The sequence below is a fragment of the Micrasema longulum genome, unplaced genomic scaffold (assembly GCF_059751315.1).
Source record: "Micrasema longulum isolate JH-2025_06_02 unplaced genomic scaffold, ASM5975131v1 h1tg000504l, whole genome shotgun sequence".
In the NCBI taxonomy this organism is placed as follows: domain Eukaryota; kingdom Metazoa; phylum Arthropoda; class Insecta; order Trichoptera; family Brachycentridae; genus Micrasema; species Micrasema longulum.
In genome coordinates this window covers 512464-527252 of record NW_028277701.1, presented here as the reverse complement: position 1 = coordinate 527252, position 14789 = coordinate 512464, and the positions used below count along the sequence as shown (strand labels likewise).

The window sequence follows — 14789 nt, the reverse complement described above, 5'->3', positions numbered from 1 at the left end:
ATAAATTTTCAAATTGAAAAAAATACATTAATAAAAATACTTTAGCTTAATAGTCTATTAACAAATAAAAAGAAAACATCTGAACTTCCTCATTGAGCATAAATGGTCAAAAAACCAATGAATGACCGTTTAAGGTTCAGCTTGTAGTGAAATACACATTAAAGGTATAAATTTCATTATTTAAGCGTACAAAATAAAAGAAAACAAAAAAAACACATTTATTTTTTCCAAGTACTTATACTTTTTTTATTGAAATACGAGTAACAAATTACAACAGGGATGGAGAATATCTTAAATAAGGGAATATGGAAGTCAAGGGCTTATGACCTGTCATTGGCTGGTTTAAGTGAACATACTAAAATATTGTAATGAAATACGAGTATTACAATTATAATTGATTTTACTCTAAAAAAATTGCAGAATCACCAGTGAATGACCACTACTACCCCAGTAAAGATAATATTCGGATTAAGTTACATCATAACCTTATAAAACACCCTAACACATTAGGATATGGATATATACAAAGAATTTCATAAGAAATAGCATCAAATAAAACACTTACCACACCTTTCCTTATAAAAACACTATCAATCTCAGAACAATAACGGGAAGACGCGCTATTACCTTTTGACAACTCACAGTTCAAAACTGATAGATTTGTTTCTTACCAAAAGATGTGTCCGCCTACTGCTTTTGTCATAGTTTCTAGTGTTAAAAGTTTTTTGACTGGACTCATGTAGCAATTCTTATTATCTTGTGTTTTATTAACCAATGGTCATTTACTGGTGCTTTAACCCTACGTAGAATTAATTAAAAAATAAAATGAATTAAAATGACCTAACTCAAGAAATTAATCAAAAAATTGTTTTAAGTCTAAAATATAGTCATTTTCGTTCAAGCGAATTTGGGTATTCTGTCCGTCGGAATTTGCATGGGGTGGACATCACCAACCCTCCCTATTCTTCTCGATGAAGACACAACTCCTCTGGATCAAGTCATAACAGACGAAGAAGGATCGTGGATCGGATCTCTCATCGCACTCGGTGCAGTTGTAAGTGAGTTTGTTTTATTTAAAATTTAAAAGGCTTTGGTAAATAATTCCTTTGCGCGCGGTGATGTAACATCGTGTTACCACAAGAAGACGGAATATTCTAAAGTTCTAACATTGGAAAAAACAAACAATGAGACAAACTGTTTAATCAATTGTTTCTTTTTTGGGTGATACCGTACCGTTCGGCTACCATTGCAGGAGCCTTCTTCAGGGTAAACCGAGTGTTTTGTAGAAAAAAATGTGTGTTTAAGTACTAGTAATTTGTACCGTGTCGCAGTCGGCAGTAGGCACATTTCTATTCATTTTTGTAGTGTGCAGTGCTGGGAACCGTGTTGAGTTTAATTTAAGCCCGCCACCTTTGTTTATGTTATTTGGGTGTCTGTGTATTTTTTGCCTACTACTATGGACTCGTGACGAAGCGGGCGGTGTAATTTCTGAGATTCGGTGGGGATTTTAAAAATTAAAAAACGTTCAAAAAATCATAACGATGATAATCTGATATATAAAAATAAAATATGTTTTTTTACGTAGTTCGATAGTCAAATATATAATTTTTTTTAGTCACTTAACTTCTTCTTTGTATTGTAGGTCCTTTTTACTCCGGGATCGCCACGGATGTATTTGGAAGAAAGAAAACCCTTTTAGTCAGTGGTGTTCCTCTGGTTGTAGGTTGGGTGCTGGTAGCAACAGCTAAAGATATTGTCCAGATTTACGCAGCCAGGATACTGTGGGGGCTTGCCTTGGGACAACTCTTCACGTGCGTTCCCATGTACGTTGGGGAAATAGCAGATGTAAGATAATACAATTATGTTAAAAATACATTATTAGTATTAATAATAATAATAATAATTATTTATTAACAAAAATAGCAATTACTTTATCTACTACATACATACTTAGGTAATAGATTTCTCTGGATCATGTCTAGTCTGCCTTACTAGGTATAACCTGTTTTAAGGCAGACATTTTTATGCAAACTTAACAATAAAATTACTACCTACTAGTTAATTTATTATACAGTTATACAATATTAATTTATACCATTTATTATTTAAGAATGTTTTTAAGTAAATTTTCAGATTTTTCTCTACCCAGTAAGCAATTTTTCACAAATTTATTTAATTGAATCCGGGTCATGGTTTTGCAATGTTTGAGTAACATTTTGAATATTTTGGGGCCCAGAAACCTGAAATTTCTTTGCCCGAATTCAGAGTTTGTGGTAGACCCCTGAACCCATTTTCTAGTTTGACTTCTGGTAGTGTGGGAATGTTCCTTATGGGATTTAGTAGAATAATTTGCTTTACAAAGTTGTTTATTCTAAAAATATATAATTGCCTTATATCTAATATCTCAAATAACTGGACTCTGGGGTACCAGTAGGGTTTTTAAAAAAATGTTTTAATTATTTATTTTTGAGCAGATTCGAGAGGTTTTAAAATTGATTTAATTGTGCCTCCCCATCCTATTATGCCATAAGTTATAATTGAGTTACATAAAATAAAATATAGTTGTTTGAGTTTAATTAGGGATAAGATGTTACGTATCGACTTGAAGATATAAGAAAGTTTTCTAATTTTTAGTGTTATGTATTCTGTTCATTAAAAATATTTATCAATAAATTATTATTACACTATTTTGATTGTAACAAATACCATAACAATATAATGTAAGCCCTTTTCACAAAATGGTGTACAAAAGAAAACAATATTTATATTATTTTTGTTTTGTTTTATTATATTGTTATGGTATTTTTCACAATCAGTATAGTATAAAGTTTCCGCAAACCAAGTTTTGTAAAATTTCCGTTTAAAATAAACGTAGAAATGGCATTTTTTACTAAAAAATGATAAAAGCGCCATCTTTTCAAATCTCGAATCATCATCTCAAACTGTTTTTTATTTCTTAAGTTAAATTTCAAAAAACACTATTTATCTCATATATAATAATTACAAAAAAGGTCATTACAAATAATTCAACAATTCAACCGGATGGATCTCACCCACATGATAAAGGTTTCAGCTCTTTTACTTCACAAAAGTTAACAGGTGGAAGAGTTGGGGGAATGTGGATGTTTTAACATAGTCAGAATAGCAAATGTTACACAGTGTGTAAAGCGGCCACTTTCATTTTTCTTTTTATATATCCGTATTTTCATGTTGTTTTTTTTTGTTTAACTGAACTCATATTTTTGTATGAGTATTTTATATTGTAAAAGGCACTTGTGCCGTATAAAAAAATAATTTAAAAAAATGATATACTTGCCATGAATATAAATTCTTATTTATTTAATGTTAGTAAATAATTGAATAAAACCACTTACCAAATTTTCTATGTCTACCGGTTGCGGGACTTACCCGTATTTTCGTCTCCTTATTACCCTGATTACACTAACATGCAAATCTCACTATCTTTTATTTATTTAAACACTTTATATACATATTCAAAGATTATTCCATAATCGAGCAGCCACTACTGTGAAAGAGGAGGCAAAAAATGAGAGCCATAAAATATTAGAGCCTTGCAGAAAAACATAAAAACCAACTTGCTATTAGTGTCCTGACAAAGAGACAGGTTCGTCTCGAAACCGGTAGACATAGAAAAGTCGGTGTGGTTATATAATACCTTGTTTACTCTTCAATCTTTCAGGATGAGGTGCGAGGTGCCTTGGGATCATTTATACAGATATTTCAAATGCTCGGGCTCCTGTGGGTGTACTCAATAGGGCCATATGTGTCATATTTTACTTTGTGTATAATATGTACTGTACCACCTCTCCTCTTTATGGTTCTATTCTCGTTCATGCCAGAAAGCCCCAGCTATCTCGTTAAAAGGGGTAATTAAACTTTAAATTTATTTAAACTATTATTTATTTATATATACGCCTAATGGGCATTTTTAAGGACATATTTATACATTGAAAATTATTATTAAAAAAGTAGAAAGACTCAATGGTACGAGTATATAGAAGACTTTGTGGGAGTGGAAGCGGGAGAAAGGTGTTTACAATTGAATTTGATTCAGAGATCGTTTGAAAGAAGACAACTTGTTATCAAAGAAGTCAAGACTGGTATGTTTGTTGGTAGACCTAAAAATTCTAAGCATAGGGGAATGAAAACCATAGTTAGTTCTATGGTTATCGGTATGAAAGAGTAAGTTTTATCTGGGGTTTCTAGTTGGGATATTTAATTTTATTGAGCTCAGTAGTTCAGGCGCATCAAAGAGTGATTGAGAATTTTTAATAAGACTAGAAGGTCGGATTTATTTCGACGGTCTTGAAAAGAAGATATATTTAGGTAACTCATTATACGTATATTGGTCTCTGGATAAGCCCAACCTCCAGCCTATGTTTCTCAAAAATCGATGTTAAACTGATGCAATATTCTTGATGTGAACATCATAATATGGAGACCAGATAACATAATTAATGTATGTTCTTACATTAACTTATATCTAATTATTATTAAAACATATACTTATTATTAATATTTCTAAACAATATACGTACACTTAAAAGGAAAACAAAGCTAACACGAATAAGATTACTTTTTAAAAACTAACTTATCTGCTAAACACATGTTTTTTTAACTGACATTTAAATGAAATAATATTTTTTTGCTCTCTTATTTCTAATGGTATTTCCTTATAATATAACTGTACAGCTCGGTGCATCAACGAGTTCTGTGTACTTGTTTTCCTACGAAATGGTAGTCTTACTTCATGTTTATTTCTTGTTTTATATACATGTTCACATTGATTAGAAAAAACCTTTTGAGTCAACTCTTTTACGAATTAAAAAAAAATCCTCAGATGACGGTACGTAGAACTTCCCCATAATACGTTTGAGTCGTGGTCCCATGGTTGCGTCATGGACTCACAGATCAGAGTTTCAAAGTTCAAACTCTGCTTTATCAATAATAATAATAGTGGTTTATTAACATAACGATTCATATAATCAACTCAGTGAATTGTCTTTTTGTCTTCAGATAACAAAGAGGAACTACATTTCTTGGTTAAAAAAAAAGTCTACGATGTATGCGAGGGAACCGATTTGCTCGTGAGTATCGATAAATCGAATGTGATGGTTTTTGAAAGAAATGAAAGTACAACTAAATGTAGAATCACTGTGAATGGGAATAGAGGAATTTTAATATCTGGTAAGTATATTACTAGGGATGGAATGTCTGAGAAAGATATTTAAAAGACACTGGATTAAAAGTTCTTCATGTTGAAAATCAAATATTAAAGATAGACAACTTGAAAATCTTAGAAATTAAAAAAGTGATTCATATTAAGAAAAAAAAATAACCAATAAAACAATATTTCTTTTAGTCCACTCCCGTCTAGTTTTAACGATCGTATCCATCTCACTTTACAATTCCCATCTTTACAAGAGTAACATGACAAAAGAACTTGACTTATTAGCTTCATTTGTTTCTATGTATATTTATTCGATGGTAATTAGTAATCACTGTTAAAATAAAATAGGATAAGATTCATTAGTTAAGCATACGGCCTCCGTGGTGTAGTGGTCAAGACGCTTGACTCACACACGAAAGGTTCCGGGTTCGATTCCCGGTGAGAACACAAAAAACAAAATGTGATTTTTCTCAAGCCTGGGTGTTCTGTGATGTAATTCACCACTGTAATTGGGCCTCCTGGCCTGTTGTGATGCAAAAATAAATAAATAAATAAAATACCTTGATAAAGAAGCTTGTAGCATTGAAACCGGTCGGTAAAAAAAAAGTATTCAGATGCAAATTGGTTTTATTTTAATTATAATATATTTATATATTCAGGTTATCATGAGGAAGCTCTCTTGGCGTTGCAAAAACTTCGAGGGACGTCTGAAGACGCGGTCAAAGCGGAGCTCGCCAACCTGCCTGATAGTCAGATCAACAGCGGCTCCTCCGAAGCGACCCTGAGAGATACGTGGAGCCGGGGGAACATCAAAGCCATGTACCTCACGTGTGGACTACTCGCTCTCCAGCAGTTCAGCGGTATCGACGCGGTGCAGTTCTACATGCAGACTATCTTCGCTAAGACCGGCACCAACATTCCGCCAGACATATCAACCATCATCATAGGTATCTAGCATTTACAAAATCATTATACACCGCACTCTCCTTTTGCACTAATATTATTTTGTAATAGTTCGTCTGCTTTATGTATAGAGTCAACATAACATAATACGTCATTTAAAGGTAATAAGGTGCTGACGATGAGATGGTAGCCCTGAAACGTATCGACAGATTATTCAAAAAGAATTAGTTTACACAAATATATTTAATAGTAAACAGATCTTCAAGAATTATTTTGAAAAAAAACCGATACACGAGAGTAGAAATTGAAAGTTAAATGAATTAAAAGTTGTTTGGATCAAGTCGCAACCAAATTCATATCTACCTACACCTAGCCGTCCTTCCCATTTCCTAGCGCACTCTACGCAACAATAATTCTACGTGTGAGTGGTGGAAAATTAGTAAGTGGACTGTACTGTTGTGAAGGCAGGTTGCGCAACTCAACTAACCTGCTGATCATGAGGCGCGATGTGACGTCTGCTAAAACCCTGGTGAAGCTGGCGGTCATGAGACGCTGGCACAGTTTGTATGGATCTGGCGGCCTAAAGGACGCAGACACAGCTCGCTTGGAGAAAGATAAGTTTTAAGATGTCAGATTGTGTACTGATAATATAATGTTTTTTTCCGGCACTCACATGTAGAATTATTACATTACATTTTATTACATTTTTTTTTTTTTTTTTTGCACCACAACAGGCCAGGAGGCCTAATTACAGTGGTGAATTACATCACAGAGCACCCAGGCTTGAGAAAAATCACATTTTTAATTTTTGTGTTCTCACCGGGAATCGAACCCTGAACCTCCCGTGCGTGAGTCAAGCGTGTTGACCACTACACCACGGAGGCCGCCAATTATTGTTACATGGAGTGCGCTAGGAAATGGGAAGGACGGGTAGGTAGGTATAGATTAGGTTAAACCGTTGTTTCGAACATGCCGCCAGTTTTGATGTTTATTTTACTTGGTTTATACGTGAAAAGAGTCCGAATTTCTACGAATAGCTAAGTAATTTTAGTTTTTAGTTTTTATATATAGTTGGACCCCTGTATTTAGCCTTACGTGTCATGTACAAGGCTGAGGTACTCGGAAAAAATCGTTTTTGTTTGTCTTGGAAATGGGATGTTCGATCACTGATTTTAGTTTATTACCTTTATGAGTCCAATCACCAATGTTGCCAAGTTCAAGAACAATGGCGCGTGATAACTTCTTTTAACTACAGTGTGGATATCTGTTAAGGATATTCCAACTTTCCTGCATTGTGCTTCAAGATTATGGCGTTGTAAACTGAAAAAATGGGCACTGAAATAACAAATGTTCGATACTCTGTGAAGAAATATCATCGCATGGACAATGGTCATCATTCCTTTATTTAAACCTATATAGATAACTTCTCATAGCTCCGTGTCCGGTAAAAATTTGGGTCGTTTCGAAAGTAATTTGGTGATGACGACAGAAGTTTGCGTTGAGAAAAACATTTTAGTGATTTTACCTGTAAAAGAAGCGCGGTAATGATCTTCCCAACGCTGCTGCGTATTTTGTTAAGTTTAGTTTAGTGAATTTAGTTGATTGAAAGTTGAATGTTTGAGTAGTTTGGATTAAAATGCTTTGTTACGAGTAAAAAAATAATATGTTGTTTTCTTCATAGCTGCAGACGTGTGTCTTTAATGCTTAGATCAAAACATGTCAATTAAGGAGTGATAGGTAATCATTCTCATTCAGTGTTTTCAATAGAATTTTAATAAAATGTAATTATTTGTATAAATGTTTGTAGGTGTTGTGCAAGTCTTAGCAAGCTCTGCAACATTATTTCTTGTTGATAGACTGGGCAAAAGATGGCTTCTGAAGTTTTCATCCATTGGCGTCTCAGTTTCTTTAGTAAGTTGTTTGTTAATTTATTTTTTCAAGTACCGTAAAACGGGGTTAAATTGCATCACTTTTTAATAACTTTTCAGCTATAATGATTTTTTTCATCGAGGAGATGAGTAGTGTTTTTGACAATAAATGTCATGGTTATATAATATATTTCCTTTACTTTTTTGTGGTTATAAGTATATTTTGTAGTTTCATATACAAGCTATAATTTTTTGAAAAATGATGCAAAGTAAGCCCTAGGGCGGGGTGACATTGCATCACTTTTTTTTCCTTCAGTATCTTAATAGATTCCACATGGACATGGAAATATTAATATTAATATTTTTTGGTAAATTTAGTAAGAAATACTGGTATTATCAAATACATGAAAAAATTCAACATACGAAACCACTTTACTCACCTTAGAATGATACACACTGTTGAAGATGTGATAAGAATTACCTATAGAAATTATTCATAAAAACTGCACAACCAACCCAAACCGCTAATCGCTCAGTACTAAAGTACCATATTGAATGGAAAATAACCTTAGGTAAGAGTGAAAAGTGACATCCATTGAATATTTGGAGAAACAATGAGTTATTGTTAGTAGCAATGACAACAGGTGTCTCTAAAAACTTTTTTTTTGATGCAATGTTACCCTTGATGGTGCAATTTAACCCCGTTTTACGGTATTCATTTAAGAATTTAAGAACGGAACTGGCAGAAAGACGAAAGCGGAGTAATTTGGATGAATTGTGATTAAGAAATGTCTCTGAAATTGTCTAAGAAGACAGGCATACAAAAATGATAAAATCCAAAAGGAATGAAAATCTAAGACAGATATATATTTGATAGTGCACACGCCACAAATGCCTTTCATAAACATAAGCTAAGATAAGCTTAGCATTTCTATTTCATATTTTCCATTTACTTAAATAAAAAAAAACAGAATGTAACTTTCAATTTTGTTTTTTTTTTTTGTGTATTGATAAATGATATTTTGAGTTTGTCCAAATTTTTGTAGACAAGGACTGGATTCAACTCCCTGGGGTACTGTTTATATTAACATATCACAACAGAGATGAAGAACATTTAAGAGAAGGTAATATATAAGTCTAGGCATCTACAGGGCTTATGACCTGTCAATGGCTGGTTTGAGTGACCACTTTACACACTGTGTAACATTCCACCATTCCGCCCATATTTGAACATCTTTATTGAGATTTTTCCAAAATTTTACCTTCGCGCATTCAGAACTTTTTTTTTCATTATTTTAGTATTATTTTATTATTTGTTGGTAGTTATAAGCATTTGTGATTGAAATACGTCAGAACTTCCCTCAAACTAGGATTAAAAAATAAAATATTACGCTTTAAAAATAAAAAACTTTTAAAAAACTTTACGATCAAATTCAACCTGAAATAAATAAAAAAACTACAGTATTTAATAATTTATTTTACTCTAAGTTAGTTCTCTAGTTCCTCACCTTTTTTTTATACCTATATCTTATTTTTAAAAAAATATTGAAAAAAAGACTAAAATAATGAAAACACTAAAAGTTTTGAATCCTTGAAGGTCGAATTTTTGAAAAATCTCAATAAAGTGTAAAAATTGACATATCTCCAAAACTAAAAAACTTTAGTAAGGGAAAGTAAGATCCAATACTTAGCAAATGACCTCCTTTATATGCGAATTTGCTATGGCGGGTTCAGTTCCAGTCACCTGTCTAAAAATTATTTAAAAAAAACATTTTGGGCTAGTTTAATAGTCTATTAGATTTTTTTTTTTTTTAATCACTGTACTTCCTTATTGTGTTTGATGTCATGGGAGGTATTGAATAATTTTTGTATGCATAATTAGTAAAAAATTTGCATAAACTTGCTAATAAAGGATTTTTTATATTTCCACAGTTGCCTATTAATAAATTATTTCTGCAAAGTAAAACTTCAGTATTTTTCAAAAAAACTCTTTGTTATTTTCAGACTCTTCTTGGTGTCTTCTTCATACTTGAGTCGAATGGGGACCCGGCTGTAGAATACTTATCCTGGCTGCCAGTTACATCTCTGGTCGTCTTCACCAGTGTTTTTTGTGTTGGTAAGATATATAATTTGAAAGATGTTTCGCATGTTTGTGCCGACAATATTATTTCATTATTAGTCGGCTCGTAGTGTAATGGTCAGCGCGTTTGCCTACCGTGCAAGAAGTCCCGGGTTCGATTCCCGGCATGGTTGATACGAATTATTTATTAAAAAGTGTTTTTACTCTAGAATATTTCGTAGCACCTGGACTGGTACCTGAAGCGTAAGACTAATCATCTTACATTCGTGCATCAAAAATTATTAAGATACGCTCCAATTGGTGTACATTATTTCTTGCAAATTTTCCCGCCTGCGCAGAAGTGCGTGAAATGGCCCCGTAATGTTACCAGACCGTGAACAATATACACAAATATAAGATAATTCTGTAATATGTTATTTTTTACAGCAAAAAATATTTTACTGACTGGACTACAAAAAAAACAGATACTTTTATTAAGCAAACCTAAAAAAAAAAATATAATAGTTTTGTAATTAAGTAAATTAATACTGTTTAATATTACACTAAGGCTTATTGATAGACATCCGAGTAAAAAATTCGACTACCCTGGCAATACTAACAAAATGTCCACGTACTATTATTTGACAATATGACAGATGATAAAATAATCGAATTCTCAAATAATGTTTCTTGTGAATTCGCTTCTTACTCGTGAAATGTGATCCTACCGTATTCCTTTTTAATCCCAGCAGTATTTTGACTCTTGCAAACGACACAACGCGGCATAATTGAATTTAAATTGGCAGTTGCGTACTAAGCGACGCCGACATCTACAGAGTACCGGGGAACGAGGTGGCTCCGGACACTTTTTCGTACATTTTTTAAGTTTTGAAGATTCGGGTCAACAAAATAATTTATAGAAGTCAATCTTTTAAATACATGTGAAGCACATTACCACTATGACATATATATATTTTTTTTGCTGGTTATCGAAACGTGTTCGGATCGCCACTGCAAGTGTGGTGACTTCGACGACTATGAAATTTTCTCTGTAAAGATAATTCAATTGAAGTTTGTGAGGACAACATACACTAAATTATAAAAATGTCGTTTTTTTGTTTACATGATGTTGTGCGTAACACAAGTGGGGTTGAAAAAGGTGAGAAAAAAATAGGCACTTGTTTATTTAATTAAAACAATAATTATATAAATCTTAGTACTTTTAGCACTGAAAACTTGACAGCTGCATCTCGAACAAATATACTTTTTGTCCCGTACTTCCTAAATAGCTTTATCCATATTTTGTGAATCATATTGCTGATATGGTCGTCCTCCAACCTTCCGTGTGTATATTCGCGGCATGTCCTCTTCACCTCGCAAAATACGACATTTTTATACTTATTTTATATACATTTAACAAATAAAAGTCTATAATCGAATCAATAAAAAAAAAAGATAATTATACTGTACTGATCTGGACACGAGTTTGTTGAACACTTTACAAAAATTAAAGATTGGCAGAGACTCAGTAGTACGGTTATTATTATAACGAATAACAATATTAGCAACAAAAAACAAAACATACCCGCGTGGCGACAGGCCGTTGCGAGCATACTGACGCAAGAGGACTGTGATTCGCGTTACCCCCTCCCTACAGATTACCTTGAAGCAAAACGATGTGCCACTGTCCGACTTCCCCAGCCATGTACGAAGCCACCCCGTTCTCCGGTACCTAATGGCCAAAACGTAAAACTACCCATTTGTGAGTAGTTCAGTCGGATTCAGTTGTGCGCGTATGCGATTTCTGGGCTATTCTAATTCTATATTTGGAACTAATAAAAACAAAGTGCCCGCACAGCACAAAGGTTATTGTTGTATCGAAATAAGTTCGGATTAAATCGATTAGGTTATTTTATTGATTATTTTATTTATTTATTTCGAATTTAAACAGATGTAAAGGTTAAATTAATATAAATAAAAACTTTTAAAAATGTAAACATAGTAGGGCGTGCCATTCAATTATATGTATTCACTAAAGCTAGGTTTCCTAGGACAGCGGTGCCCGTATTTTAACGGCCGTAGTGAACGGTGATGCAGTAGACAGCCCGTCGTAACGTCGACTAGAGAGTGGTTTCCTAGGAAAACGGTGTTAAATGGTGTTGATAACACCGTTTTCCTAGAAAACCACACTCTAGTCACCGTTACGACGGCTGTCCCACTGCATCACCGTTCACTACGGCCGTTAAAATACGGGCAGCGCTGTCCTAGGAAACCCTAGCTTTAATTATACTGTAATAAAGCCGACGGCTTAAAGTTTAAACTAAATAAATAATAAATATACTATGTATATTAAGATAAATATGGACAAAACAAGGAGATAGTGGGAAGAAAAAGAAGGAAATTGATAAGGAGTGGTGAAGGATGATTGAAGGAAAGTAGGAGTGGAAAATTGCATTTGATTTAATGAGAACAAGAAAAGAGACAAAACGTCTATTATCTGTTATTCTGAATCAAGCCTATTAGTTCTCTACTGTACCTATTGTATGGAGTGTTAAATATATCAAGACTATTAAAATAAAATATCAGAGAGTCTAGATTACTAGAGAGTCCAGTAGTATTGTTATGATTCGAAATAATGTTGTTTCTCAAAATATCTTTTCTCTCGCATCAATTAGGTTTTGGTCCCCTGCCGTGGGCAGTTATCGGAGAACTTCTTCACCCTGATATTAAATACCTCGGGTCCACGATCGCCACATCCTTCGCCTGGATTCTGGTCTTTCTCATCACGAAGTACTTTGAACCCATCGGAAATTCAATCGGAATGCACTATGCCTTCTGGATATTCGCCATCGTATCGTTCTGCGGGTTCTTCTTTGTACAATTTTTACTTCCAGAAACAAATGGGAAAAGCTTGCAAGAGATTCAAGATATTCTTAACAATAAAAATAAGTTATAGAAATAAGTGTGTTTTGATTGATATTTTAAAACCATTTCATCATCCCTTTTGGCTTCCAGTGGCGAATTGGGCTCTGCATTGGTATTTATTTATTAAACACCTAATATAGGTACATACATATTTTATATTCATGCAAGGGTGAACTTATTTCCTTAAGGCGATTTCTTCTACTCGATCTATTCAAACTGTTCAGTTCGATTTTTTTTTACATAAGTTTATTGTACATTATTTTAGACATAAGTCTCAACTCCGTGGGACTAGAATTCCTGTGTTAAGATGGGACGAGCAATTAGTTGACACAGACACATGAGTACATCACCACAAAATATACGATCAAAAACATAAAAAAATATTCTAAAAAACATATATATATGGTACATCAATATGGTAAACAGTAGGTAAATAGTAGGTATTTATTTATTTAATTCACATAAACGCCCGGAGAGCTTTTACTGGTATGGTACATAGATAAAATATATAAAGTAAGAAATAAAACACAGCATTTGGTACATTCAAAGACATATTTTTACATACAACAAGTATAAAAGTGTATTAAAAAATACGTACTCATACATATATAAAGATGACATGCTATGCATAAATATTGTAAAACATCCAGTAACAAAAACTTTTTTTAAAGATATGCTATTAAAAATATTAAAAAATAATAACCCTAAGTGTTCCTAAAAACACACCGTTGTAACCCGGTAGAAAAGAAACATGCTTTAAAGTATACATCTACAAAAAAAACTATGCAAAACCTATACATACAAAGAAAAAAAGTATCTTTAAGAATGGACATATTCCAGATATATTAATAAAACGAGGCTTTACTGACAATTAATTAAGTCATTAAAACAAGTTCCGAGATAATCGCATTTAAAGCTTTTTTATTCTTTCAACACATTATTTTCCTCACGATTTTTTTTTTTTTTTTTTTAACTTTATAATAACAAACACCTTGCTAGAATGAACCTTTCCGAAACTTCGAGATGTAGGTTCTGCAGTGCAGATTAGGAAACACCTACACATTCTATGTGAATCTGATGCTTTACATCATAAAAGGACCGTCTCATCCTCGGGGGACCACTGGTTGAACTGGTTGAGGATGTTAAAGAGCTCGCCCCCTACCGATTAGCCCGATACTTTGCGGATCCGGGCTTGAAGGGGGAGATTAAGCAAAATGTAAACTCTCGCCTTCCACACAGTAGCCAGGCTTTTATAGGCCTGGGCTTGGAGGGCGAGAACTATTCACGGGGACCCGTCATAATAGATCTTCATAGATCGCAGTGACGTCAGAAGCTTGCATAACACTGACCCCCACCACTAAGAATAAGAATAACAATAGTGACATTTCAATCATGATTTAAATTTTAAACAAAGACGACGGGCTCAAATCAAACCCAACATGGTTCCCAGCACTACACACTACAAAAACGAATAGAATGATGCCTACTGCCGACTACGACACGGTACAAATTACTAATACTTAAACAAACATTTTTTTCTGCATAACACCCAGTTTACCCTGAAGAAGGCTCCTGCAATGGTAGCCGAAACGTCGGAACAAATCCAACACAAACGGAATGACCCAAAAAATAAAAATTTTGATAACAGGGACCGTGAAAACCTTGCCACCTATTTATTAACTATGGTTTGTTTTCGTGTCTTTTAAAAATATTTTTCTCTGTGGGGCATGTCTATGTATTAATACGTCAATGACACAAGCACAAGACACGGCCACTAACAAACAACTGTCAAAATATCGGTAAGTATAAATCTTAACCAACCAATAAGCCCGCCAATGTGCAT

General features: G+C 33.5%; 1 protein-coding gene across 1 annotated transcript; it reads left to right on the top strand.

Moving 5' to 3' along the window:
- The first annotated feature begins 882 nt into the window (after window positions 1-882).
- LOC148281026 (trehalose transporter 1-like protein) lies at window positions 883-12977 on the top strand. Its single transcript, XM_088227458.1, has 7 exons — window positions 883-1058; window positions 1643-1845; window positions 3701-3887; window positions 5851-6138; window positions 7902-8005; window positions 9967-10078; window positions 12697-12977. The coding sequence occupies exons 1-7, from the start codon at window positions 935-937 to the stop codon at window positions 12975-12977; spliced, it is 1299 nt and encodes a 432-aa protein (XP_088083584.1). The 5' UTR covers window positions 883-934.
- Window positions 12978-14789: the final 1812 nt, after the last annotated feature.